The following is a 25774-nucleotide window of genomic DNA, read 5'->3' on the forward strand; positions in this document are numbered from 1 at the left end:
TGCCCTGCCCTGCCGGCATCACAGTCAACTCCGGGAACAGACTCATTCACCTCCCCACTCCACTTTTGGCCACATCTGTACGATTTTCTCAAGTCTCCTGGCAGTTCACCCCCGGCAGAGTGACATTCAGAAGTTGAGCCTGTCAATCATCCTTCGATGCTGAGAGTCAGATTGCATGCGAGATGAAAGGTCTGTGAAATATACTCGGAGTCGAGTGTGGATTTCAAGCTCTTTATTCAGCTCATAGTAGCGAGGAATGGAAGTTCCCCCAAAATATCTGCTTTATATACATTATTTACACAATGGGCCCCACGTGATTGGCTAATTCCGGGATTCTCCTGTAGGCCAATCAGGTTGCGGATTCACTTCCACCTGGAGCTGGATTAGGTGGCTCCTGCGGACCAATCAGACTGCTGCATTGTTCTAGGACCAATCAGACTGCTGCATTCTGTATCCTATTGTTCTAGGACCAATCAGACGGCTGCATTTTGGATCCTATTTTTTTAGGACCAATCAGACTGCTGCATTTTGGATACTCAGTAAATAACAGTCTGGGACTGGAACCAAACTTACTTCTGAGCCCCAGACCAGACAGACACAAAAATAGGGGTTTCTTAACTATTTGCTCCTTCATCATGGCCCCAATCCAGCTCCCAGCTGTTATTCCCCCCAACAGGTAATTGAAACTTTGAGGGACAGGCATTTGAACTAGAGCTGTGGCGTTGGGGGGGGGCATAGGGTTAGATTCCCTGCACTATAATAATAATAATAAACAATAATAAATTTTATTTATACCCCGCCCTCCCCAGCCAAGTGCTCAGGGCGGCTAACACCCAATATAAAAGAATTGATCGAAATAAAACTTAAAAAACAAGATTAAAATACAACATTGAAACGTTAAAATGCAGCCGCCTTTCAGTGGAAACTCAAATAAAAAACTTTTTTGGGGATGAAAACGTCAAGTCTTCACCAATGTTACAAATATCCATGGTCCAGTTCAAAATGGATATTCTTCTCTGGAGGAGAGCAAAGAAACGTCTTTCCCCATTGCAGGTAGGAAAAAGAGTGTGTAGTGACAGGAAGGAAGAGATAGGGATTCATGTATTTTTAATCTTTTGTTGGAAGCCGCCCAGAGTGGCTGGGGAAACCCAGCCAGATGGGTGGGGTATAAATAAGTAAGTGTGTGTGTGTGTAACACTTCATGGTGAGTATTGGCACCTATTTTTATAGGGAAAAAAGCACTGTATCAACCCATTGTGTTTTTCCTGTCACCAGGTGTGGGGGTATAATTGTTGTTGTTGTTGTTATACTTATACTCCGCTTATCTGAGTGGTGTGGGAATGTTCAGGGGTGCAGGAGAGGATATATTGTGAGTTTATATCCTAATCCAACTTGTGCTAACAAGTTCCCAAAATATCAGCAGAGTTTATAACATTCCCCTTTAAGTTCACAATGGTAACGTCTGCACACGTTCGCTAGAATCTCTATAATAATTACCCTGGTAATATCCCCTTTTTGATCCCTCTTAAAATACAAGACACGACACAGTCTTTATAAAAGTATAAAAGAGTTTACTCACGTTCTGTTCACAATATGATCCCAGAAGGCAGACAGCTTTAAAAGGTTACATACATTCAGAATCTATCTTATAGCAGGATAGTCCTATCCTCCTCTCTTGGCTGAGAGCCAAGAGGGCATCCTGCTTCTTCGAAAGATGAAGATGAGAGGCAAGAGGCAAGAGAGAGAATGGCTGCCTGCCCTGTGCTTTTATCATTTACCTGCACAGGTGAGGCCACACCCACCTCTGGTCACATGCGGAGGAAGTCCGTCCCCAGGAAGTTTACCTGCTTGCTGGACTGACATCCCTCCCCATGTTCTAACATGTACACCCTAGGAATGTTGTAATTGACTGCTCCTGTGTTTACATCCCACAAGTGGGGTGTAACTATTATGACTGATTGCCCCAGTGAGACATCATAGAGTCCCCTCAGTACAGGTTCTGAAACTCTGTGGACCATAGAGCCTGTTTGCAACTGTCTGGCAATCATGCGATCCCACACACAAACCGCTGCCCCACAAAAGGTGGGTGCCTTTGTCCTCTACCTGTAGCCCATCCCCAAACAATGGCAGCTCTAGGTGGCATCTAACTTTCCTCTTCTTTCCCCCCAAGGCCGTGAAATTACTCCCAAATGCCAGTAAGAAGCACAGCCTTCCTTGAATTGTTCTGCTGTTTTCTATTGTAAATAATGTAAAAAATGTTTCCCTATGATCAACCTTTCACTTTGAAAGAAAATAAGCTCCACCAGCCACAACTATTGGGGTGGTGGTGCAACTATTGGTGTGGTGGTGGAGTAAAGTACTCCAACGAAAGAAACAGCAACCCTTCACACTTCAATTAACAGAGCCCCATGCTCCATCTAGAACAGGGGTCAGCAAACTTTTTCAGCAGGGGGCTGGTCCACCATCCCTCAGACCTTGTGGGGGGCCAGAATATATTTGGGGGGGTGGAATGTACAAACTCCTGTGCCCCACAAATAACCCGGAGATGCATTTGAAAAACAGTGGTACCTCGGGTTAAGTACTTAATTCGTTCCGGAGGTCCATTCTTAACCTGAAACTGTTCTTAACCTGAAGCACCACTTTAGCTAATGGGGCCTCCTGCTGCCGCCACGCTGCCACAGCACAGTTTCTGTTCTCATCCTGAAGCAAAGTTCTTAACCCGAGGTACTATTTCTGGGTTAGCGGAGTCTGTAACCTGAAGCGTATGTAACCTGAAGTGTATGTAACCTGAGGTACCACTGTAAAAGCACACATTCTACTCATGTAAAAACACGCTGATTCCCGCACTGTCCGCGGGTCAGATTTAGAAGGCGATTGGGCCGGATCCGGCCCCTGGGCCTTAGTTTGCCTACGCATGATCTAAAACCTTTCGTTAACAAAAATAACAGCAGCGGCAACAGCACTGAGACCAGCTCTCCCCATCCCTCTCGGGACTGGGTTTGTGTCTTAGCAGGACACGGAGGATTGAACCAGCTGGGCGGGGCCTTTGTGAATGGCCGGCCCCTGCCAGAGGTGGTGAGGCAGCGCATTGTAGACCTGGCACACCAGGGAGTGAGGCCCTGCGACATCTCTCGACAGCTGCGGGTCAGTCACGGTTGTGTCAGCAAAATCCTTGGCAGGTAAGCATGAAGGTGGCCACTCAGGGCTCTGCAGAGCTGGGCTGAGTAATGAGCGTGCCGGAAGACGGATTGGCCTCTCGCTCCGAGAATCCAACTGTGGCATCAAGAAGGAGCTGTAGCCAGGGAGGCTGAGAGTAAATTTTTCCTGTGGCCATTTTCAAAGACCTCTTGCTGGGAGCGTTCCAGAGGTCAGGGGTGACCAGCTGGAGGGCTGTGGGCTCCATGGAACAATTCGCCATGCCCCTGATGGCCCAAACAAATTTAAATTATATTGTTTTTGCTTGGTTTCTCCTGCAATTTGATTGCGTTGCTGTTTCACGAGCATTCCAGGCTTGCCCATTTCCCCTCTCGAGGAAGAAGATCTTTCAGAAAGCTCATTTCACATGTACTCAAAATCTCAAAACCACATTACAGAGCCTGACCATGACTGTTCAGCACTTAGAGTGGTGTTGTCGACGCAGCAGACACTGATCTCCAAAGCAAGGAACTGTGGCTTAACGCCGGTTTACTTTAGGCCCCCTCCAAATGAGCTTCTGTCGTTTCAGCTAAACGATAGTTTTGCAAGCTGGGAATGTTAAGTGACTAAGTGCCGTATTATTGGGACTTTGTAAATATAGGACGCCATGTAATCCTCTTGTGTTTTCTTCAAGTGGAAGTGTCCCCTTTCGCCTGAAGAAACACCCTGTGCTTGAGGTGTAAGAAAGAAATCCGCTGTATACTGTGGGTTTTCCTGGTTGCCTACAGTGCAATTGCTTAAAGCAATTTTTGAAAGTATTCACCTTCCTACATGGATGTCTGAGCTAGTGAAGTGAGATGGACAGCCAGTTATGTGAGGCTGCCTCTGAAAAGTGCTCAGAAACTTCAGCTGGCTCAAAGAGCTGCAGCCCGACGGGGGCAGGTTATAGGAAACAGATGATTCCCTTGCTGGAACAACACTGACTACTAACCTGTTTCTGGGCACAATTCAAAATGCTGGTTATGGACCTATAAAGCCCTACGTGGCTTAGGCCCAAGCTGTCTGAAAGGCCCTATTCTTTCATACAAACCTCCCTGCGCCCTGAGTTTTTTTGGGGGAGGCTTCTTGGTCCCACCACCTTCTTGGAGGGCCTTCTTGGTGGCTGCTCCCAGACTCTGGCTCTCCCTCCCTGGAGAAGCCAGACTGGCCCCCTCCTTGCTGTCCTTCTGCCAACAAGTGAAGACTTCCTTGTTCCAACACGGTTTTGGGAACTGACTGTTTTTAGTCAAAGTGCTGGGGCTGTGATGTTTTCAACAGTAACAATCTGTATTTTAAAAAGTACTGTGTTTGTGTGTTATTCAAGTTTTATTTTCAAAAAATTGCCCCTCCCCCAATGTTTTTAGCTGTTTCTGCTTTAACCGTAAACTGTTTTGAAAAAGCTGGGATGTAAATAAATATAATAATCCTAATCCTAAAAATAAATAATTAGATGTGAGAAAGCTGCTGTGAGAAAGCAGATTGTTATTTTTTACTCCGCAAGGAACCCATTTTGAAATTTCCACTCTCGGAAGAAGCCCACCTCCATGTTTGCAGCTAGATTTCAGCTGGAGGGGTGATAAAACTCTAGGCAATGCCAAGAACATTTCTTGTTGTGAGTGTGGTAATCCTATTACTTTGTCTATTGGAGTAGGTACTACGAGACGGGCAGTATAAGGCCAGGTGTGATCGGGGGCTCCAAGCCCAAGGTGGCAACCCCCAAGGTGGTGGAGAAGATTGGGGATTATAAGCGGCAGAACCCCACCATGTTTGCTTGGGAAATCCGGGACCGGCTGTTGGCAGAGGGCGTCTGTGACAATGACACTGTTCCCAGTGTCAGCTCCATCAACAGGTGAGAGCACTCACCACATTCCATTGTGGCGACGGTAACCTGGGTTTATGGGGCCACTGGGCACCTAGCTTACATATCTGAGCTTCTAACACTGGCCAGGAACAGCTTCTGATCTCAGCAATGCTGCTAGCAGATGCAGGACCTTGCGTTCTCCCGCAGACACCCTCTCCCAGCTCTTGTCTTCTTTTCTCTCCAGGATCATTCGCACAAAGGTTCAGCAGCCGTTCAACCTCCCGATGGAGAACTGCATGGTGCCAAAAACATTGAGCCCTGGCCATAACCTCAGTAAGTCCTCCTTGGATGGCTCCCGCCTGGTCTGCACCCACTGGCTCCACTCTCTGGGTTCAACTGAATCCCCTGGCTAGTTGGTGTGGGAATGTTGTGGATAGTAGGAGAGGATATATTGATTAAATATTATCCTTCCTCACTCTCGCTAGTGAGTCAGCAGCAGAGTACATTACCCAGTATATAGCAGGAAGCTAGTAGGTAGAATCATTTGAATCTCTTTGCTTAAGCAATCCAATCTGGCTTGTCCGGATTGGGCTTGTTCCAGGTAAATCCCCTTTGTTCCCTCTTAAAAGGAATAATGACACAACAGTCTTTTCTTAAAAGTAATGGTAAGAAGTTTATTTACATTCAGTTCATAGTAGGTTCCATGAAGGCAGGCTTTAGCTTGGAGTTACAGAATAGAGAGTAGGGATTTGAGCTCATGTGCTGCTGGCTGAGAGCCAGCAGACAGCAAAATACACCAAGATGGAATAAAACAAAGAAGGGAAGATGGCTACATGACCAGCCCTTTTATGGGGTCTCACAGGGTCACGCCCATTTACCTGGTCACACGGAGGGGGAGGATGGTGTAGACCAGGGGTCAGCAACCTTTTTCAGTTGTGGGCCGGTCCACCGTCCCTCAGACCATGTGGGGGGCCGGACTATATTTTTTGGGGGGAAATGAATGAATTCCTATGCCCCACAAATAACCCAGAGATGCATTTTAAATAAAAGCACACATTCTACTCATGTAAAAACATGCTGATTCCCAGACTGTCCGCGGGCCAGATTGAGAAGGCAATTGGGCTGCATCTGGCCCCCGGGACTTAGGTTGCCTACACCTGCTGTTGACAGGTGTGACAGGAAGTCCTCCTGGCTGGAGTAACATCCCCCTGTGTGTCCACTCTGGGCAAACAAGAAGTGTTGTACTTGACTACTTATGTTACATCCTACAGTTGGTACTACACTTTGACTTGCATGTCAAAGTGCAAGTAGATAAATAGGTACCACTCTGGCGGGAAAGTAGACGGCGTTTCCATGCCCTGCTCTGGGTCACCAGAAGCGGTTTAGTCATGCTAGCCACATGACCCGGAAGCTGTACGCCGGCTCCCTCAGCCAATAAAGCGAGGTGAGCGCCACAACCCCAGAGTCGGTCACGACTGGACCTAATGGTCATGGGTCCCTTTACCTTTACAGTTGGTACACGAGAGAGAGAGGGCGGGGGGTGAGGGGGAGTGCAGTTTCCCACCTGGATAAAGAGGAGGTCATGAGGATGCTGCAAAAATGAAAAGAGAGACACAAGCAGCTTCAAATGCACATTGAACTCCACTGTGGATGAGCCCTAAGTACTGAAATGTTCTTAATTATTTTTTTGGGTGCAGTGGGGAGGGAGACATGTAATTGTTGTGGGTTTTTTTGTAGGGAATATTTTTTATTAGTTTCTGTAATCAAACCCATGTAAATAAGACTTTACATATTTAATGCAGTGTTACCCCTGTACAAATAAAAAAAAGTTTAAACATTTCTTTTAAAAATTCAATTTTAAAAATTAATTTTCCACATTTATAACAAAAATGACATATAAAAACACAAAACAAAACACCTTACAATACTAAAAGAAAGAAAAGAAAAGAAATAAAGAATAAAAACACTTATTACCGGTACTTCTAGAATTCAAGTTAACTTTCATTGTAATCTGACTTCTTCGATATTTCATTGTAACACCTTTGTAACAGTTTTCCAAAATCATCTTTCTAATACAATTAACTCCTTCAATTAACTATCTTCCTCTCTTTTCCTTTTGGCTTAAATCCATATTACTATACAACTTTCTTCTAATTATCTTATATTACAATATTTAGCTAAATAATCTTTAAATTTCTTCCAATCTTCTTGGTGTTCCTCTTCTTTCTGATTGCGGATTCTTCTAGTCAGGTCGGCCAGCTCCAAAAAGTCCAACATCTTCATCTGCCGTTCTTCTACAGTTGGTATTTACAAGTTTAAACATGACCAATATGGCTGTTAATTTCTGTACAATGCCAGCTCACAGTACAAGTGGATATCTTTTCCCCAAAGCTTGTAATTGTGATTTTTTGTAAATAGCCCTACTAATGTTGTTTGTTAAAGTGATTTTCCACCCTTCTCCTGAAGAGTGATAGAAACATCTGATAGCTAGCTTGGAATCTCTGCCGTTGTTCCATGGCAGCAAAGTGAAGCTGCGTCCTTCGGTCCTAGCTGGAGGGGAGCGTTCCCAAGCTGAGCACCTAGGGCACCCTTGCCCCTTGCCATGGGGGCAAGTTCCCCACTTGGCCAGTCCTCCTAACTGCTCTTGACCTCCACAATCCAGTGTGCCCTGGAAGAAGGGTTGGGGGTGTTTCCTTGGAAGGGCCTGCTGACATTTCTCCACTAACCCCCCCACTGCTGTGTCTCCTCCAGTCCCCAGCTCAGCTGTGACTCCTCCTGAGTCGCCCCAGTCAGACTCTCTGGGCTCCTCCACCTACTCTATCAACGGCCTTCTAGGGATCGGCTCCCCCAGCAGCGACCACAAGAGAAAAATCCAGGACAGTAAGTGACGTTGGGCTGGGAGGGTGCGGCAGGGTCTGACTCTGGGCACCTCTGTTGCTAACATGTACCGTATTTTTCGCCCCATAGGACGCACCTAGTTTTTTTGGGGGGGGAAATAAAGAAAAAAATTTATTTCCCTCCCCCAGGTGCAGGGCTGGGGCGGGGGAAGCCTGAGCTTCCCCCGACCCCAGCCCCCAGAACAGGCTGCTATCCGCTAGCCATGGGAGAGCCGCGTGATTTCGCCCAGCTCTCCCACGGCTAGCGGAGCGCTACGCGAAGCCCGAAGCTTGGGGCGTGCTGAGCTCAGCGCGCCCCAACCTTCTGGGTGCAGGCAATCTCTCCGCTAGCCATGGGAGAGCTGCGTCTCCCACGGCTAGCGGATAGCTTCCTGAAGCCTGCATTCGCCCCATAGGACGCACACACATTTCCCCTTCATTTTTGGAGGGGAAAAAGTGCGTCCTATACGGCGAAAAATACGGTAGTTTCTTCTCCAGGTTGTGAGTGTAGGTTCAGAGGTGCTGTGGTTGAAGAGGGGACTCTTACACAGCCTCTTGTTTCGTGCCAAAAAGGACGGAAACAGCAAGCTAAGGCTCCAGACTGACTTCTGTTTGGTTCTAAGTTTGCTCCATAACCAGCAATGGTGTTCTATAGTCTCACATTGTGCCTGTTTAATTTTGGACACCTCACTTGCTCACAGTAACTCTGTTGCATGTTACGGTGGGGGCGGAAATGCTCCTGTAAGCCAAAGTTTCTTTCTTTTTTTAAAGATGATCTTTATTGGTTTTTTATAATTACATACTATACATACACATATTATATTACATTTTTCATTTATTCTTGCTCTCATATATATATGTATGTTATATATAGAGAAGATGATGTGAAATAGGGAAACCAGTAGAACTGAAATAAACCTCCTAATCGGAAAATACAAAGAAATTTATTGGACAATAATACCAAAATGAATTAAAAATGTATATTATGACCAAGGCTGAACAGTATTTGTAAATGAATATAGACAGACAACAAGAATTGTATATATAGAAAGATTTATTTGTTTGCGGACATTTCATGGGCAAAAATTGAAGAACAACAACTATACAGTATACAGAATGGGTAAAGACTATGCGAAAAGTTAAAGCCAACCAAAGTTTCATTCAGTCTGGCTTAGATTTCATTTGGCTAGGGCAATTGTATGAGTGGAATATTGATAAAATAGCAACAAATCCCTCCCCTGCCCTTTGCATGGCTCAAACTCGCCGGCTTAAACTCCCCACAGGTGAAAGTAGATGCTGACTCATGGAACCTCATCAAGGAGTGGCTGCAAAGTCAGATTTCTTTGTTACTATCACTGCAAAAAAAAGAAATATTTTTTAAAAAGGATGATTTTATGAAATGAGCATCATATGGGTGGGGAAGAGGGAGGGAGCCTCAAAGTCCCTTAGGGGAGGGAAAGAATCCCCCCTCCCCAAATTGTCCTGCCCTGATTGGTCCACTGAGTGATGAGACATGACAGAAATGGTGGTGTAACTGTATGAAAATTCTATTCACTAGACAATGAGGGAACTGCAAGAGGATACGGATGGGGGGGTCAGGTGAGCTGCAAGGGGGTTTGCCAAGGTCTAAGGGGTGTTGGGGAGTGGAACGAGGGGGGGGCACAGTCCTGGGGGCACATGCGCACATGGATCTATATTTGTGTATCTAACACGGAGCAGTTGCAAGAGGCCCATTGACCGAAACGATCCTTGCCATCCCTGAGAGACCCACATCTGCCCCTTTGCATCCAGGAGGGCTGAGCAGGAAGAGAGCGTGGAACAAAACCACATCTTGAACCCCCCTGCGCGAAAATGCCATGGCTTGGGGGAGAGGGGGGGGCATCCTTACCCACAGGTTAAATCCCGGCAGGTAGGCTGGGCAGAGGCTTGTCCAAGTCGGGCTGATTGCGGCTTCCCTCAGCAGGTGACCAGGAGAGCTGCCAGCTCAGCACAGACTCTCAAGGCAGCAGCACCCCCCACAAGCACCTGCGCAGCGAGGCGTACGGGCAGCACCTGCTGGAGTGCCCTTTCGAGAGACAGCACTTCCCAGAGGCTTACGCTTCCCCCAGCCATGCCAAGGGAGAACAGGTGTGTGCTGGAGCCAAAGGCCGCCATGACAGCCTTGGGGTGGGGCTGGAGGGTCGGGGGGGCTGGAACTCAGCGGTAGATGTACGTTTTAGATACAAGAGGTTCCAGGATCCATCCCTGGCACTTCTAATGTGTGTAATGTTCAGGGAGGCAGGAGAGGATATATTGTTTAATTTTAGCCTTCCCAACTTGTGTTGACAAGTTCTGTGATTTAGCAGAGTAACATTCCCCCTTTAAACTTACACAGCGGATAGGTTTGCCAGGGTTGCATAAGTCTCCAAAATAAGTTTCCTGGTTATTCCCCTTTTATTCCCTCCTAAAAAGAACAGACACGACACAGTCTTGTATAAAAGTAGAGTTTACTCACACATTCTGTTCACCAATGGAACCCAGAAGGCAGACTTAAGTCACAAAATATATACACATGGACTCTATCCCATAAGGGGATACAGTGGTACCTCGGGTTACAGATGCTTCAGGTTACAGACACTTCAGATTACAAACTCCGCTAACCCAGAAATAGCACCTCGGGTTAAGAACTTTGCTTCAGGATTAGAACAGAAATTTCGCAGCAGTGGCACGGTGGCAGCGGGAGGCTCCGTTAGCTAAAGTGTTACCTCAGGTTAAGAACAGTTTCTGTTTAAGAACGGACCTCCAGAACAAATTAAGTTCTTAACCCGAGGTACTGTAGTTCCTTTGTTCTCTCTTGGAAGCCAAGAGAGCATCTCTGGCTAAGGAGATGTTGCTTCTTTGAGGAATAGAGTCAGAGTCAGAGAGATGGCTGCCTGCCCTGTGCTATTTTGTTACCTGCAGAGGTAAGGTCACGCCCACCTCTGGTCACATGTAGAGGAAGTTTGTCTCAGTACAGGAGGAAACAGGAAGTTTATCTACTGACTGGACAGACATCTAAACATGTCCACTCTAGAATGTTGCATTTGACTGCTCTGTGTTCCACACAAAATGTTGGTGCACCAGTGGTCCAATTCATAATAAGGTGACTCCCTAACTGGCAGGCGGGGGGAGCATGGATGGAGGGGGGGGAGCAGCTACAAGGCTGAGTTAGAGGTATGATGAATATATTCATAGAACCATAGAGTTAGAAGGGACCCCAAGGTCCAACACGTGCAACTACGCAGGAATCCCATCATATTGTGAAGGGATTCGGGGCTCATTGACACTGAAGGAACAAGTAGGGAGTCCGGTGGGGGGGGGGGAAACCAGGGCGCCAAGGAGGACTGTGCTCAGATCCCTACGAGGCCCTGATCTCCTGCTGCCCCCACCCTTTCTCAGGCAGGTATCTATGCCGTGCCCCTGCTCAACACATCCATGGACGACGGGAAATCTATGCTCACGCCTTCCAACCCATCGCTGAGTCGTAACCTGGCGGCCCATCAGACATACTCTGCTGTGACAGGTAAGGGCTGCCCATTCAGGGACGTCTAGGCACCCAACACGAGCACACCTGTGGGTGCTCCAGGCCCCACAACAGCTCCGAAGGAGAAGCGGGGCAGGGTGTGCCCTGTGCATATTTGCAGCAAGTCGGTCACACAAGGGCCTGTGGGTTGAGGAGAGGTCTTTGTCAATGTCAGGAGGCATAGCTGCCAACCTTCCCTTTTTTTTGCGGGAAATTCCCTTATTCCAGCGCCGTTTGCTGCTGCTATCCCGGATTGTTAGATATCCCGTAGACTGTCCCCGGGACAGGTGAGGCTGCTTATTTTCAAATCTGAAAGTTGACAGCTATGTCAGGAAGAGAGCAATGGGCGTTCCCCGAGTGGTCAGGGGGTCATTTGGAGAGGTGAAATGTGGGTGGCACATCAGTTAGGTACAGGTAAAGGGACCCCTGACCATTAGGTCCAGTCACGGCCGACTCTGGGGTTGCGGTACTCATCTCGCTTTATTGGCCGAGGGAGCCTTCGTACAGCTTCCGGGTCATGTGGCCAGCATGACTAAGCCGCTTCTGGCAAACCAGAGCAGCGCACGGAAACGCCGTTTACCTTCCCGCCGGAGTGGTACCTATTGATCTACTTGCACTTTGACGTGCTTTCGAACTGCTAGGTGGGCAGGAGCAGGGACCGAGCAACGGGAGCTCACCCCGTCGTGGGGATTCGAACCACTGACCTTCTGATCGGCAAGTCCTAGGCTCTGGGGTTTAACCCACAGCACCAGTGGGTATTGGCTGGTGCTTCGGGAGGCAGGCAAAGACACACCAAGGTTCAATGCAGTTTGTAGCTTCTTGAGCACCTCGGCTGCTAACGGTGTTTCCTGGCATGTCTGTTGATTCTGGTTTCCTCTGTCCCTGTCTCTCCCCCCTCTCTCAGGGCGCGAAGTGGTTGGCTCCACCCTTCCAGGCTACCCTCCCCACATCCCAACTGGCGGGCAGGGAAGCTATAGCTCATCTGCAATTGCTGGCATGGTGGCAGGTAAGGAGCTCCCTGGGAAAAGCTTCAGGGGAGGAGGAGGCGGAAGGGATGGGACTCAGGGCTGGCTATTTCCCTCCCACACACTTTGCCCGCAATCTCAGGCTTTGCCACCTCCCCAGATTGCAGGGAAAGAATAATAATAATAATAATAATAATAATAATAATAATAATAATAAAAAATTTTATTTATATCCCGCCCTCCCCAGCCGAAGCCGGGCTCAGGGCGGCTAACAACACTAAAACAGTGCAACATTATAAAAACATTATAAAAATTAATTAAAATCAAAATTGATGGTAGAAATAGGTTAAAAATTATAGATAAGGATTTGCTGAATTAACAATTTGAATTGGAATACAAGAAAGGGGGGTATGAGGAGGTCAGGGAAATATGTTATTGAAAAATAGATTTTGTGAACTTTATGTGTTTTTAATTTTTTCTGCTTTTTGTTTTTCTTTTTTTTCTTTTTGACTTTATGTTTTTTTGTATTGTATTAAATTCGAAAATCTTAATAAATATATATTTTTTAAAAAAATCAAAATTGATGGCAACCATAAACTAAAGTTTTGAAAAGATTGCCGAAGGAGGGAGTCAGGCTGCGCCCTGACCAAAGGCCTGGTGGAACAGCTCTGTCTTGCAGCCCCTGCGGAAAGATGTCAAGTCCCGCAGGGCCCTTGTCTCTTGTGACAGAGCGTTCCACCAGGTTGGAGCCGCAGCCGAAAAAGCCCTGGCTCTAGTTGAGGCCAGCCTAACCTCCCTGTGGCCTGGGACCTTCAAGATGTTTTTATTTGAAGACCGTAAGTTCCTCCGCGGGGCATACCAGGAGAGGTGGTCCCGTAGGTACGAGGGTCCTAGGCCGTATAGGGCTTTGAAGATTAAAAGCAGCACCTTAAACCTGATCCTGTACCCCACTGGGAACCAGTGCAGCTGGTATAGCACCGGGTGAATGTGATCTCGCAGCAAAGACCCCGTAAGGAGTCTCGCCGCGGCATTCTGCACCCCCTGGAGTTTCTGGGTCAGTCTCAAGGGCAGCCCCACGTAGAGCGAGTTACAATAATGTAACATGTGGTGGGTCTCCTAGCCTTCTTCTGCCCCCCTCTTTACCCATTCAACACAACCCTGTCACTTAAAAATGGATGTGGCATTTTTAGAGAATAGAGAAAATGCCTCCTTCCGGGTGTCTTTCCATCCCCACTGAGACGCATCATACAGTCCCCAAACACCTGGAGTTGCGCAGCACAGCATCTCTCCTTCCAGAGCAGCAAGGAAGCGCCCCCCCCTGCAACCCACAAGCCTGAGGCCACCCAGCCCCATCTGCCTCCTTAAAGGGCCAGCTTCTGTTGGTGCTCCTTCCCCCAGTTGGCATTAGGCCTCCTCTGCCCACTGGGACCATCCCTCCCGCGGTCCCGCCTCCCTCCCTCGTTTCTTTGGGTTATTTCAAGCTCATTTTCCTACTCTGCTTTCATTATAAGAAACCATGCTGCAAAACACAATGTTAGGCTCACTCCAATAAAAGTCTTGAGAATGCACAGAAGCATTAAAAACCAGAAGACTTAAAAACAGCAATCACTCATAAAACACTTTCCAGAATGAAAATGTATTCGAACGCTGTCTGAAATCAAGAAGCAGGGGAGCTGGGCTTCCCGGAGGAGAAAATTCGGCCGCAGCTGTGGCGCCACCACCAAGATGGCCTTGTACCTGGCAGCCCCTTTGCAAAAGGCCTTTGAGGCCAACTTGATGCAGACCCTGCAAGTGTCCCTATTTTTCAGGGACATCCCTGATTTAGAGAAGCTGTTCTGGTTTCTGATTTGATTATGGAATGTCCCACTTTTCCTTAGAATGTCTCTATTTTCATTGGGGAAATTTTGGAGGGTATGGAGTTATCTGACCCCATAGCCATCTGAAGGCAATCCTGTACAGTGGTACCTCAGGTTACATACGCTTCAGGTTACAGACTCTGCTAACCCAGAAATAGTACCTCGGGTTAAGAACTTTGCTTCAGGATGAGAACAGAAATCGTCTTCTGGCGGCGCAGCGGCAGCAGGAGGCCCCATTAGCTAAAGTGGTGCTTCAGGTTAAGAACAGTTTCAGGTAAAGAATGGATCTCCACAACGAATTAAATTCTTAACCTGAGGTACCACTGTATAGGGAAGGGTTGTTTTTTTTTTAATGTTTAATGTTTTATATATGTTGGAAGCTGCCCAGAGTGGCTGGGGCAACCCAGTAAGATGTGTGGGGTATAAACAGTAAAAAATTCATTATGAAATGGGACTTCCTTATTTTCATCGGAGAAATGTTGGAGGGTATGCTTGACGGCTGGAGCAAGTTCAATGGCGCAAACATTTTCCTCCACAAAACCTGATCCTAGCCATTAACGTGTTTTAAAAATGAGCTCAGAAACTATTTGGCCCCTCCTCCAACTGGCAAGTCAGATAGGTATAAGAGGATCTGACTTCTTGTGGCCATTTTGAAGCCTCTAAGGCAGGGGTCAGCAAACTTTTTCAGCAGGGGGCCTGTCCACTGTCCCTCAGACCTTGTGGGGGGCTGGACTATATTGGGGGGGGGTGAACAAATTCCTATGCCCCACAAAAAAACCAGATGCATTTTTTTTTATAAAAAGCACACGTTATACTCATGTCAAAACACCAGGCAGGCCCCACAAATAACCCAGAGATGCATTTTAAATAAAAGGACACATTCTACTCATGTAAAAACACACCTGGACCGTCCGTGGGCCGGATTGAGAAGGCAATTGGGTCGGATCCGGCCCCCAGGCCTTAGTTTGCCTACGCATGCTCTAAGGGCAAATCTTGTGCACGTTGACTCTGCAGTAAGCGCAACTCTGTTCAGAGGTGCTTGCTCCCTAGTAAGCATGTTTTGCTTGTCAGCCTAAGCTGCGCCTGAACTTTGCAAGCTTCGAATTCTGCTGTCAGGAGGAAGGCCTTGCCCGCTGAGGCGGGAGAAGCTGGCAAGCTGGTGCCGCCGTTCCCTTTGGCTTGGCGGACGTGCTGAGCTGGTGTGTCCCTGGGTTACCTTGGAGATGTGGTTAATGCAGCGTTGAGAATACAGAATCTTCTCCCTTGCGCGCTCCCTCCCCTCAAGCGTGAAATGAGATTGGTCAGGAGAAGAAAGGAGAGATTGGGGGCTGTTTTTACACCACTTGTAATGAGAGCACTCAATCAAATGCCCCTTGAAATCTTCTTCCCCTCCCTCGCAGTCAGGGTCCAGCCCCACCCCCCTCACCAACAAAAGCATCCAAACGGTTTGAGAACCTCGCTCTAACCGACACCCCCCTGCAAACACACACACACACACACACACACACACACACACCTGAAGACAACCTAAAGACAAATACAAAGACACCTCTATCTGCTAAATCAGGTGTAGGCAACCTAAGGCCAGTGGGCTGGATGCGGCCCAATCGCCTTCCGCGGACTGTCCGGGAATCAGCATGTTTTTACATGAGTAGAATGTGTCCTTTTATTTAAAATGCATCTCTGGGTTATTTGTGGGGCCTGCCTGGTGTTTCACCTGAGTAAGTAAAGGTACCCCTGCCCATACGGGCCAGTCTTGCCAGACTCTGGGGTTGTGCGCCCATCTCACTCAAGAGGCCGGGGGCCAGCGCTGTCCGGAGACACTTCCGGGTCACGTGGCCAGCGTGACATCGCTGCTCTGGTGAGCCAGAGCCGCACACGGAAACGCCGTTTACCTTCCCACTAGTAAGCGGTCCCTATTTATCTACTTGCACTCGGAGGTGCTTTCGAACTGCTAGGTTGGCAGGCGCTGGGACCGAGCAACGGGAGCACATCCCGCTGCGGGGATTCGAACGCCGACCTTTCGATCGGCAAGCCCTAGGCGCTGAGGCTTTTAGCCACAGCGCCACCCGCGTCCCTTTCACCTGAGTAGAACTGTGCTTTTATTTAAAATGCATCTCTGGGTTATTTGTAGGGCATAGGAATTCGTTCGTCTTCGTCCCCCATATAGTCCGGCTTCCCCCAAGGTCTGAGGGAGAGTGGACCGGCCCCTTGCTGAAAACGTTTGCTGACCCCTGCCTTAGAGGCTGCAAAATGGCCACAGGAAGTCAGATCCTCTCACGCCTATCTGACTTGCCAGTTGGAGGAGCGGCCAAATCGTTTCTGAGCTCATTTTTTTTAAACACGTTAATGGCTAGGATCAGGTTTCGTGGAGGAAAACTTTTGCCCCACTGAACTTGCTCCAGCTGTCAAGCATACCCTCCAACATTTCGCTGATGAAAATAGAGACGTCCCATTCCATAAGGATAATTTTACTGTTTATATCCCACACATCTTACTGGGTTGCCCCAGCCACTCTGGGCAGCTTCCAACATATATAAAACATTAAACATTAAAAAAAAAACCAACACCTTCCCTATACAGTAGTACCTCAGGTTAAGAATTTAATTCGTTCTGGAGATCCGTTCTTAACCTGAAACTGTTCTTAACCTGAAGCACCACTTTAGCTAATGGGGCCTCCTGCTGCCACCGTGCAATTTCTGTTCTCATCCTGCAGCAAAGTTCTTAACCTGAGGTACTATTTCTGGGTTAGCGGACTCTGTAACCTGAAGCATATGTAACCTGAAGCGTATGTAACCCGGGGTACCACTGCATTATTTTTTCAAAATATAGTCCGGCCCCCCACAAGGTCTGAGGGTCAGTGGAGCGGCCCCCTGCTGAAAAAGTTTGCTGACCCCTAGGCTAAACCCTACATGGGATTTGAGGTTAAGCAGACAACCCTATCTTTCAGGGTCATTGTTAAGGACCACCAAGATTAGTGTACGTGACATATTTGGAGTACTTGGAGGAAGTGCTAGAAAAAGAATTATGCGTGGAATTAAACATTGCGCTGATACAATCAATCTGTGCAGACGTTTCCGCCTGCCAGATTGAACAATCTCCCCCCCATGCCCCCCTTCCACTCTTCTGGGACTCCAGAGAAGATTTGAGGGAGGTGTAGGGGAAGAAGACTCTTGAGAGTCCCATGGACTGCAAGAAGACCAAACGCATCCATTCTTAAGGAAATCAGCCCTGAGTGCTCACTGGAAGGACAGATCCTGAAGCTGAGGCTCCAGTACTTTGGCCACCTCATGAGAAGAGAAGACTCCCTGGAGAAGACCCTGATGTTGGGAAAGATGGAGGGCACAAGGAGAAGGGGGCGACAGAGGACGAGATGGTTGGATAGTGTTTTCGAGGTTACCAGCATGAGTTTGACCAAACTGCGGGAGGTAGTGGAGGACAGAGGTGCCTGGCGTGCTCTGGTCCATGGGGTCACGAAGAGTCGGACACGACTAAATGACTAAACAACAACAACAAAGGGGAAGAAGAAGGGGGAAGCCCCATTGTGGAAAGGGGAGTCCTGTTGCTGGCTTCTGTAGTACGCTGGGTTAAGGCCACATCACACTTCAGAGTGGTGAAAAAGCAGCCCCTCCAAGTGTCCCTATTTTCCACGGATGGCCCCAATTTAGAGAAGCCACCCCCGTTTCTGATTTGATCCCAGAATGTCCCGCTTTTCCTTAGGACATCCCTATTTTCACCCGAGAAATGTTGGAGGGTATGGAGTTATCGAACTCCTGAGCCAGCTGAAGGCAGCCCTGTATAGAGAAGTGGTTTTTTAAAAAAACATTTAATGCTTTATTATGTTTTTATATACGCTAGAAGCCAGCCAGAGTGGCTGGGGCAACCCAGTCAGATGGGTGCGGTATAAATAGTAAATTATTATTATGGAATAGGATGTCCCTATCTTCATCGGTTGGAGGATATGAAACATTCAATCCTTACTCCTAGGGAATTCTGCGAACTTTAAAACTTTTTTAAAACCTACATTTCCCAGGATGCTATTTTTTTGGGGGGGGGGGAGCCATTACTGTTAAATTGATATAATAGTGCTTTAAGGTTTGGCCGAAAATAGCATCTGGACTTCTGCGGATTATTACTTATCCGTCAGGAGGAGCCCCTTCCACCCCCCTCCACCCCCTTGGTGGAAGATTGGGAGTGAGAATATAAACTGCTAATAATGCTTGACTAAATGGGGCTGTGGTTTCCTTATGAGAACACAGGTGTGGCTCACCGTTTTCTTTCCATTTACAGGTGTATAGATAGACCTCTGCATATCTAGAAAGAGCCCCAGCTATTCAGATGCTGCTGCCTTCCTTTGGGGTGGCCCCCCTGTTTCACCTCCAAACTGAGAGGGACCCATTATGAAATGTTGCAGCATAGAGCGCATAGAAAGGGGGGGTCAATCTTTTTTGGAGTTTCACCTAAGAATGCATCCTCAGGGAAGGGAGATTTCAGGAGCGGAGAAGAGATTAATGACACCCCCCGCCCTTGTCTCTCACCCCACTTTCTCCTGCTGGAGGGCTGCCCTACCCTAGCTTGCGCATTTCAGGGCAGGGTAATTCTGAAGACTGCACCCTTTGAACCTCTGCCTGGCCTCAGGTCTCCCTTGCTCAGCCGCTGCTTAACTGTCACCAGCAGCCTGTCAGCTCAGAGGTTCTTGCCAAGGCCATTGGGCTTTTGTAAAAAAAACCTTTTCGTGAACAGGCTTCAATATTTCTGCATATATGAGGAGTCCCCCAAGTTTGTAGAAGCTCCTCCCTTAAATTTGCATGCCCCTATTTCACTTCCATCTTGAGAAGCACTAGAGCCCGAGTCCCCTCTGTGGGAATGTTCAGGGAGGCAAGAGAGGATATATTGTTTATTAATATCCTTCCTAACTTGCACTAGCAAGTTCTATAACTTAGCAGAGTTTTACATTCCCCCTTTAAATGCACAGCAGATTGCTGGTTGCAGGCTTGTTTAAGCCTCTCAATACAGTGGTACCTCGAGTTACATACACTTCAGGTTACAGACTCCACTAACCCAGAAATAGTACCCCGGGTTAAGAACTTTGCTTCAGGATGAGAACAGAAATCGTGCTCTGGTGGCACAGCGGCAGCTAAAGTGGTGCTTCAGGTTAAGAACAGTTTCAAGTTAAGAACAGACCTCTGGAACGAATTAAGTACTTAACCCGAGGTACCACTGTATTAGATTCCTGGTAAGTTCCCTTAAAAGGTGAAGGTAAAGGGACCCCTGACCGTTAAATCCAGTCGCAAACGACTCTGGGGTTGCGGCACTCATCTTGCTTTACTGGCCAAGGGAGACGATGTTTGTCCGTAGACATCTTCCGGGTCATGTGGCCAGCATGACTTAGCCGCTTCTGGCGAACCAGACCAGCGCACGGAAACGCCGTTTACCTTCCCTCTGGAGCGGTACCTATTTATCTACTTGCACTTTGACGTGCTTTTGAACTGCTAGGTTGGCAGGAGCAGGGACCGAACAATGGGAGCTCACCCCGTCGTGGGGATTTGAACTGCTGACCTTCTGATCGGCAAGCCCTAGGCTCTGTGGTTTAACCCACAGCGCCACCCACATTCCTTACATCCCTCTTAAAAGAATCAACAACCTTGAGTAAAGTATATATAAAAGTTTACTCACGTCATCAGTTCACAGTTGGATCCCTGAAGGCAGACTTAGTTACAAATATGTACATGTGGATCTACCCCATATGGGGGGGGGGGGATAATCCCAGTGACTGTAGACTGGCAGTCACTGCAGTTCACACAACGAAAGGAAGGTGGAAAAGAGGAAGTGAAAAAGAGAGAGGTGTTCTGCGTGCCTTGCCCTTTTGTTACCTGGGCAGGTAAGGTCACGCCCACCTCTAGTCACATGCAAAGGAAGGATGTCCCAGTCAGGAGGAAACAGGAAGTTTTCAACTGGCTGGACCAAACATTCCCCCGCATGTCCACTCTAGGAAAACAAGGAATGTTGTACTCAATTGCTACTTGTGTATCACATCCCAAACATTCTTAGAAAGCAGCAGGAGGAAGATGGCAATGATGATGGTGACAACCAGGTTTGGCATCTTGATTTTTGTAGTACGCGTTGAAAACAAATTTGTAGCCTTAACACCACATCAACCCTGCATTTAGCTGTTGTGGAGATGTCCCCACTTGCAGCCCCACCAGCGAGCCTCTCCCAGCTGCCTCTGACGCGTGTTCCCTTCTCTTTGTCTCCAGCAGGGAGTGATTATTCTGGCGGCGCCTACAGTCACGGCCCTTACACCAGCTATGGAGAGCCCTGGCGATTCCCCAACTCTGGACTGCTGGGTGAGTCTCCTCCTCTGGGGCTGCAAGGGCAGGGGGGTGGGGGTAGGGGGGTGGGCTTTCCCAGCTTGGCCTGGCAGCTTGTGTGTCAGGTCTCCTGGGACCTTGAGGGCCAAAGCTGAGGGCTTAGGCAGGTGAGGACTGTTTGTGGTGCTCTCCGACACAGAAACATCAGTCCTTGCAACTAGCCAGCAGCAAGGAGCCTAACTGGGCTGACCTGACCCGCTATGAATGCTGAAAAGTAGAACTGTTTACTTGTTGCACTTCTGCTGAGACTCCTGCATTGAAGGGGGTTGGAATAGATGACCCTTGTTCCCTCTTCCAAATCGAAGATTGCTCTTTGCAAGCTCTCAGTTCCAACATGACCTTCTCTTGGCGGAGTTGTGAATGCAGTCACTGCCTGCCCCTCGGGAAGCTCCTGTGCTTTGAGTCCTCTCCATGATCAAAAGATACTACTACTACTACTACTACTACTACTACTACTACTACTACTACTAATATATTTATACCCCGCCCACCTGGCTGGGTTTCCCCAGCCACTCTGGGCGGCTTCCAGCAAAATACTAAAATACAGTAATTCATCAAATATTAAAAGCTTCCTTAAACAGGGCTGCCTTCAGATGTCTTCTAAAAGTCAGATAGTTGTTTATTTCTTTGACATCTGGTGGGAGGGTGTTCCATGGGGAGGGCGTCACCACTGAGAAGGCCCTCTGCCTGGTTCCCTGTAACTTCACTTCTCTCAGGGAGGGAACCGCCAAAGGCCCTCGGAGCTGGACCTTAGTGTCTGGGCAGAACGATGGGGTATACAGGGCCAAGGCTGTTTAGGGTTTTAAAGGTCAGCACCAGCACTTGGAATTGTGCTCAGAAACGTACTGGGATCCAATGTAGGTCTTTCAGGACCAGTGTTATGTGGTCTTGGCGGCCGCTCCCAGTCACCAGTCTAGCTGCCGCATTCTGGATTACAAGAGGTGCTGTCTCCAGTGGCCCACAGCTCTGTCCAAATATTTTGAAACCCAAAGTGACCAAAGCTCCACCTCCTCTTCTGTAGCCAGTCACAATCCTTGCACAGATGCGAGATGCCAGATAACTTTTTGCTTCTCTTGGGGGAAGGAAGCCATTTGACCAAAGTCCTGCACAGGAAGGAAGTAACCTGGCCCTGTCTCAGAATAGGGGGCAGGGAAGTCAATCATCCCCCGGGCTGTTTTGATGGCATCTTAACATGAACCCTGCTGAAGTCTGCAAAGGCTGTGGGTACGAGATGATTAATGTGTATTGAGGTGGAGTGAATGGTTAACCCGGGCAGGTTATTTGCTAATAGCCTCTCTCATTCTCTCTCTCTCTCTCTCTCTCTCTCTCTCTCTCTCTCTCTCTCTCTCTCCAGGTTCCCCATATTACTACAGCTCATCTTCACGGGGCCCTGTACCTCCCAACACCACCTACGACCACCTGTAGATGATCCAGTCCCTCTGGGAGCCAGGCCAGCTCTCCTGGGCCACTCTGTTTATAGCCCAGCGGCAACGAAGAGGGATGTGAACTGGTTCAATCTACAGACTGCCCCAGTGGGCAATGGAATCCACACAAGCAGTTGCAGCAATTGCAAGCATGCGAGGCCACCCTGTTACCCATGAAGCTGGGAAGGATGGAGGAGCAGGTGGCATTAATGTGCTTGCGTCCCCGGACTCCAAAAGTGAGGACAGTCTAAACACCTTGAAATCGAGGAACTCAAACTAATGAAATCAAGTGATGCTTTATGAAGTCACTTTGCTACTGTTCTCTCTTGCACGATGGCGGGTGAAGGTGCTTGTGCAAACTGTGGGTCTTTGAAAGGACTGGACACTTGGAGAGGGGCAGAGGGAGTAGTTGGGAGAAGAGCAGGCTTGGGGCTTGAACGCCTCGGCTGCTTCTCTCCTCACCCTAGGGGATCCTGGCTGCAGTTTAAGTTGCTTGCTTGTGCAGATCGCACTGTCCCTTATTTCTGGCTGTTCCTGTTTCGTTCTTGCCATGTTTGAACAGCAGGAAAAGGAAGGCACAAATGCAGCCTCACAGATAAGGACCCCAAGTGCAACGGAGGCGGCTGATTCAGTTACGGAGGGGGCGAAGACAGATGGGCTGAGCATCTTTCGGTCAGGAGGAGTGGGGCACAACAAACAGCTGGTGGGAAATTTCCCAGTGGAGGATTCTCAGCTTGCAACTCCAAGTTAAATCTCACAATTCCTTTCCTGGTGGGCTCTTTCCCCCTCGTCCTCTTTTACTGGCTTGCTCTAATACAGGGGCCAGATCCGGCCAGCAAACTGCTCTTGCCAACATTTGCAGACCTGATCTCATTTCAGCGTTGGCATGGTACCTGCAAAGTTGCCAAGGCAAGATGTTGAGGGCCTTGTCCCTTTTGGGGGGTTGAGCTGTTCCTTTACCTAGTGGAAACTGAAGCAGAGCTGCTGGAACGTGGTAGGTGTCGAGTTGCGCTGTGTGTCCACGTCTATATGCCTTTGTTTCATGCTGTATAGACAGTACTTTACACAAGCTGCATCCCTGGGAAATGGGCGTGGGTTTTCGCCCTGCCTCCATCAGCACAGAACAGTCTCCTCCCCTGCATCCCTTTGAATAAAAGCAGTTTGTATTAATGACACTGAACCCTTGGCTCTGTAGGGATGTGTATAGATGCTAGGAGAGGAGATATTTATTAGATATTATCTTTCTTTCCTTATGTTGAGGAAGCAGCGTGCTATCCCTTTGCCCCTTAAAAGGGAAGCTTCAATAGGCTAGTTTTAGCCTTTTAGTTTAAGAATCCAGGATGCTTTAAGGCTGTTACGGCTAAAATCTGGGTGCGGGGCTACTCTGCCACCCAGCTCGTCGGACTAAGTCCGCGGGTCCCTGCGGAAGAAAATGAGCTCAGCCGGGCACAGGAGCAAACTGCAGAAGATCCAAGTTTATTGCGCAACAGGTTCAAGACGAGATTGAACCGCGAGAAAGGGGTGACATGAACTTTTGAAACTCCCTCCATGTCCCAGAATACAGTGCAAAATACATCCCAGTTACATCATGAATACATTAAGGAGAGGTTGGGTTACACCGGATTAACATATGGAGGAGGGAGGGGGGAATATGCAGAGCTGGAGATATGCGCAGATAAGCGCTTCCTGAGTGCCGGTGATGGGAAGACAATGGTCCATGTATGCATAGTCTGCCACCTGGCATTGCCCGAAGGAAAGGCTTGGCAGAGTGATTTGACAGGATTAGGGTCTTGACACCTTACTTGAGGGATTATGGAGGACAGGGGAGGTGTCATAGAGTCCTAGGCAAATTGAGCAAATTGGCACGTTGATTTTCTATGGATTTTATAGATTTTAGTCCCTTTTGACATTGACAATTGGGAATAAATGGATATATTGTAGCGAAGAAGAAGGTGAAGAAGACATGCCCCCCCCCCTCCGTAACAAGGCAGACTGGCTTCTTCTGGTGTTTCCCCCTTTTCTCCCCTTAAAACAATAATCATACAAACAGTCTTGTAAAAGTTTTAACAAGAATAACATTTACTCACTCAGAATACTTGTTGAAGAGTAACAGATACAGCAGTTTTGTTCAAGCTGGCTTAAAATGATAATCCAGTTACTTTAGTTTAAAATTAGTCACGTTGCTGGAATGGAGGTGAGAGCAAAGAGCAAGCACCCAGCCAGATGAGATGTTAAATATGCATAGACCCTTCCCCTGACTGGGCACCTGGGCGTGTCTTTCAGAGCCCTCTCTAGGAAATTTACAGGACTTGATGAGCTTCAGCTCCTATCCGGTGCCTATCTAGCAAACATGCATTGTTGGTTTGACTGCACTGCAAATATCCCACGCACCCATTCTCAGGCAAAACAACATACATGCTCTTTTATGAAACCACCCAGAGTCCCATCTTGACTCAAAGGTTCTGGAAGCTGTCTCTTGGTAGACGCTTGGTCAGGATATCAGCAGTCATCTCTTTGATGTGCCAATAAGCCAACTACACAAGTCCGTCTTGGATGGCCTCATGTACATAGTCATACTTCATCCCAATGTGCTTTGTCCTTTCATGGAATTTCTCACTCTGGGACAGCTCTAGGCCCCACTTACTTCCTATGACCTTCTTCCCAGGAGGCAGGTCAGTAAGGATTCAAGTGTTGTTTTGATGCAATGCATCCATATCTCCTCCTGTACAGCCTCCCTCCATAGACTGACTTCCGCAGTTGGCATTTCCTCTATCTCTTCACACGTGGAAAGTCCCCTGAGGTAACGCCGACTCTGCAAAGTAGGGTTCTGGATGAGCGTCTGACCTGTGGTCCCATCAGCTTCCTCCTCCTCCAGGGCAGGCTTGTCTCCACTGAGCTGCCCCCTTTACCTCTGGTGCTGCTGCCAGGAGTCTGGTCCTCTGCATCTTCTTCTTGTGCATCGCTTGCAGAGGGAGCCATGACACTAGAAGGCAGATCTGGACATTGTATACAGTGGTACCTCGGGTTAAGAACTTAATTCATTCGTTCTTAACCTGAAACTGTTCTTAACCTGAGGTACCACTTTAGCTAATGGGGCCTCCCACTGCTGCCGTGCCATCGCCACATGATTTCTGTTCTCATCCTGAAGCAAAGTTCTTAACCCGAGTTACTATTTCTGGGTTAGCGGAGTCTAACCCGAAGCGTCTGTAACCCAAGGTACCACTGTATAAGGTTTTTGGCTTCTTCTGATTTCTCAGAAAAGTCCACCACACTATTCCTTGTCTCAGCTTTGTTGTGCTCAGATGGGAGACAGATTAAAGGGTAAAGGGACCCCTGACCTTTAGGTCCAGTCGTGGATGACTCTGGGGTTGCGGCGCTCATCTCGCTCTATAGGCTGAGGGAGCCGGCGTTTGTCTGCAGACAGCTTCCATGTCATGTGGCCAGCATGACTAAGCTGTTTCTGGCGAACCAGAGCAGTGCACGGAAACAACGTTTACCTTCCCACAAGAGCGGTACCTATTTATCTACTTGCACTGTGATGTGCTTTCGAAGTGCTAGGTTGGCAGGAGCAGGGACCGAGCAACGGGAGCTCACCCTGTTGTGGGGATTTGAACCGCTGACCTTCTGATCGGCAAGTCCTAGGCTCTGGTTTAACCCACAGCGCCACCCGCGTCCCTTGGAGACAGATTACCAAAGCTCAAAATGTTTAGCTCCCTTTGTTAGCAGCAGTCTGCTCTGGAGATACGCCATAGTTGCTGCTGTGCCT

General features: G+C 48.2%; 1 protein-coding gene across 7 annotated transcripts in view; it reads left to right on the forward strand.

The window, feature by feature from the left end:
• The window catches only part of PAX8 (paired box 8), a 39389-nt gene extending 16205 nt beyond the window's left edge, over nt 1-23184 (forward strand). For 2 of the 7 annotated variants that reach the window (XM_053401285.1, XM_053401287.1), the window contains exons 3-11: nt 3014-3179; nt 4823-5023; nt 5220-5308; nt 7727-7855; nt 9812-9978; nt 11269-11392; nt 12297-12398; nt 20471-20560; nt 21939-23184. In XM_053401285.1, the coding sequence (XP_053257260.1) occupies nt 3014-3179; nt 4823-5023; nt 5220-5308; nt 7727-7855; nt 9812-9978; nt 11269-11392; nt 12297-12398; nt 20471-20560; nt 21939-22009 (1139 nt within the window). In that variant the 3' untranslated portion in view covers nt 22010-23184. The remainder of the gene's footprint in view (nt 1-3013; nt 3180-4822; nt 5024-5219; nt 5309-7726; nt 7856-9811; nt 9979-11268; nt 11393-12296; nt 12399-20470; nt 20561-21938) is intronic. The other 5 variants (XM_053401290.1, XM_053401289.1, XM_053401288.1 and 2 more) reach the window with 5 other exon arrangements.
• The last annotated feature ends 2590 nt before the right edge of the window (nt 23185-25774 follow it).

The sequence above is a fragment of the Podarcis raffonei genome, chromosome 8 (genome assembly GCF_027172205.1).
Source record: "Podarcis raffonei isolate rPodRaf1 chromosome 8, rPodRaf1.pri, whole genome shotgun sequence".
Classification (NCBI taxonomy): Eukaryota; Metazoa; Chordata; class Lepidosauria; order Squamata; family Lacertidae; genus Podarcis; species Podarcis raffonei.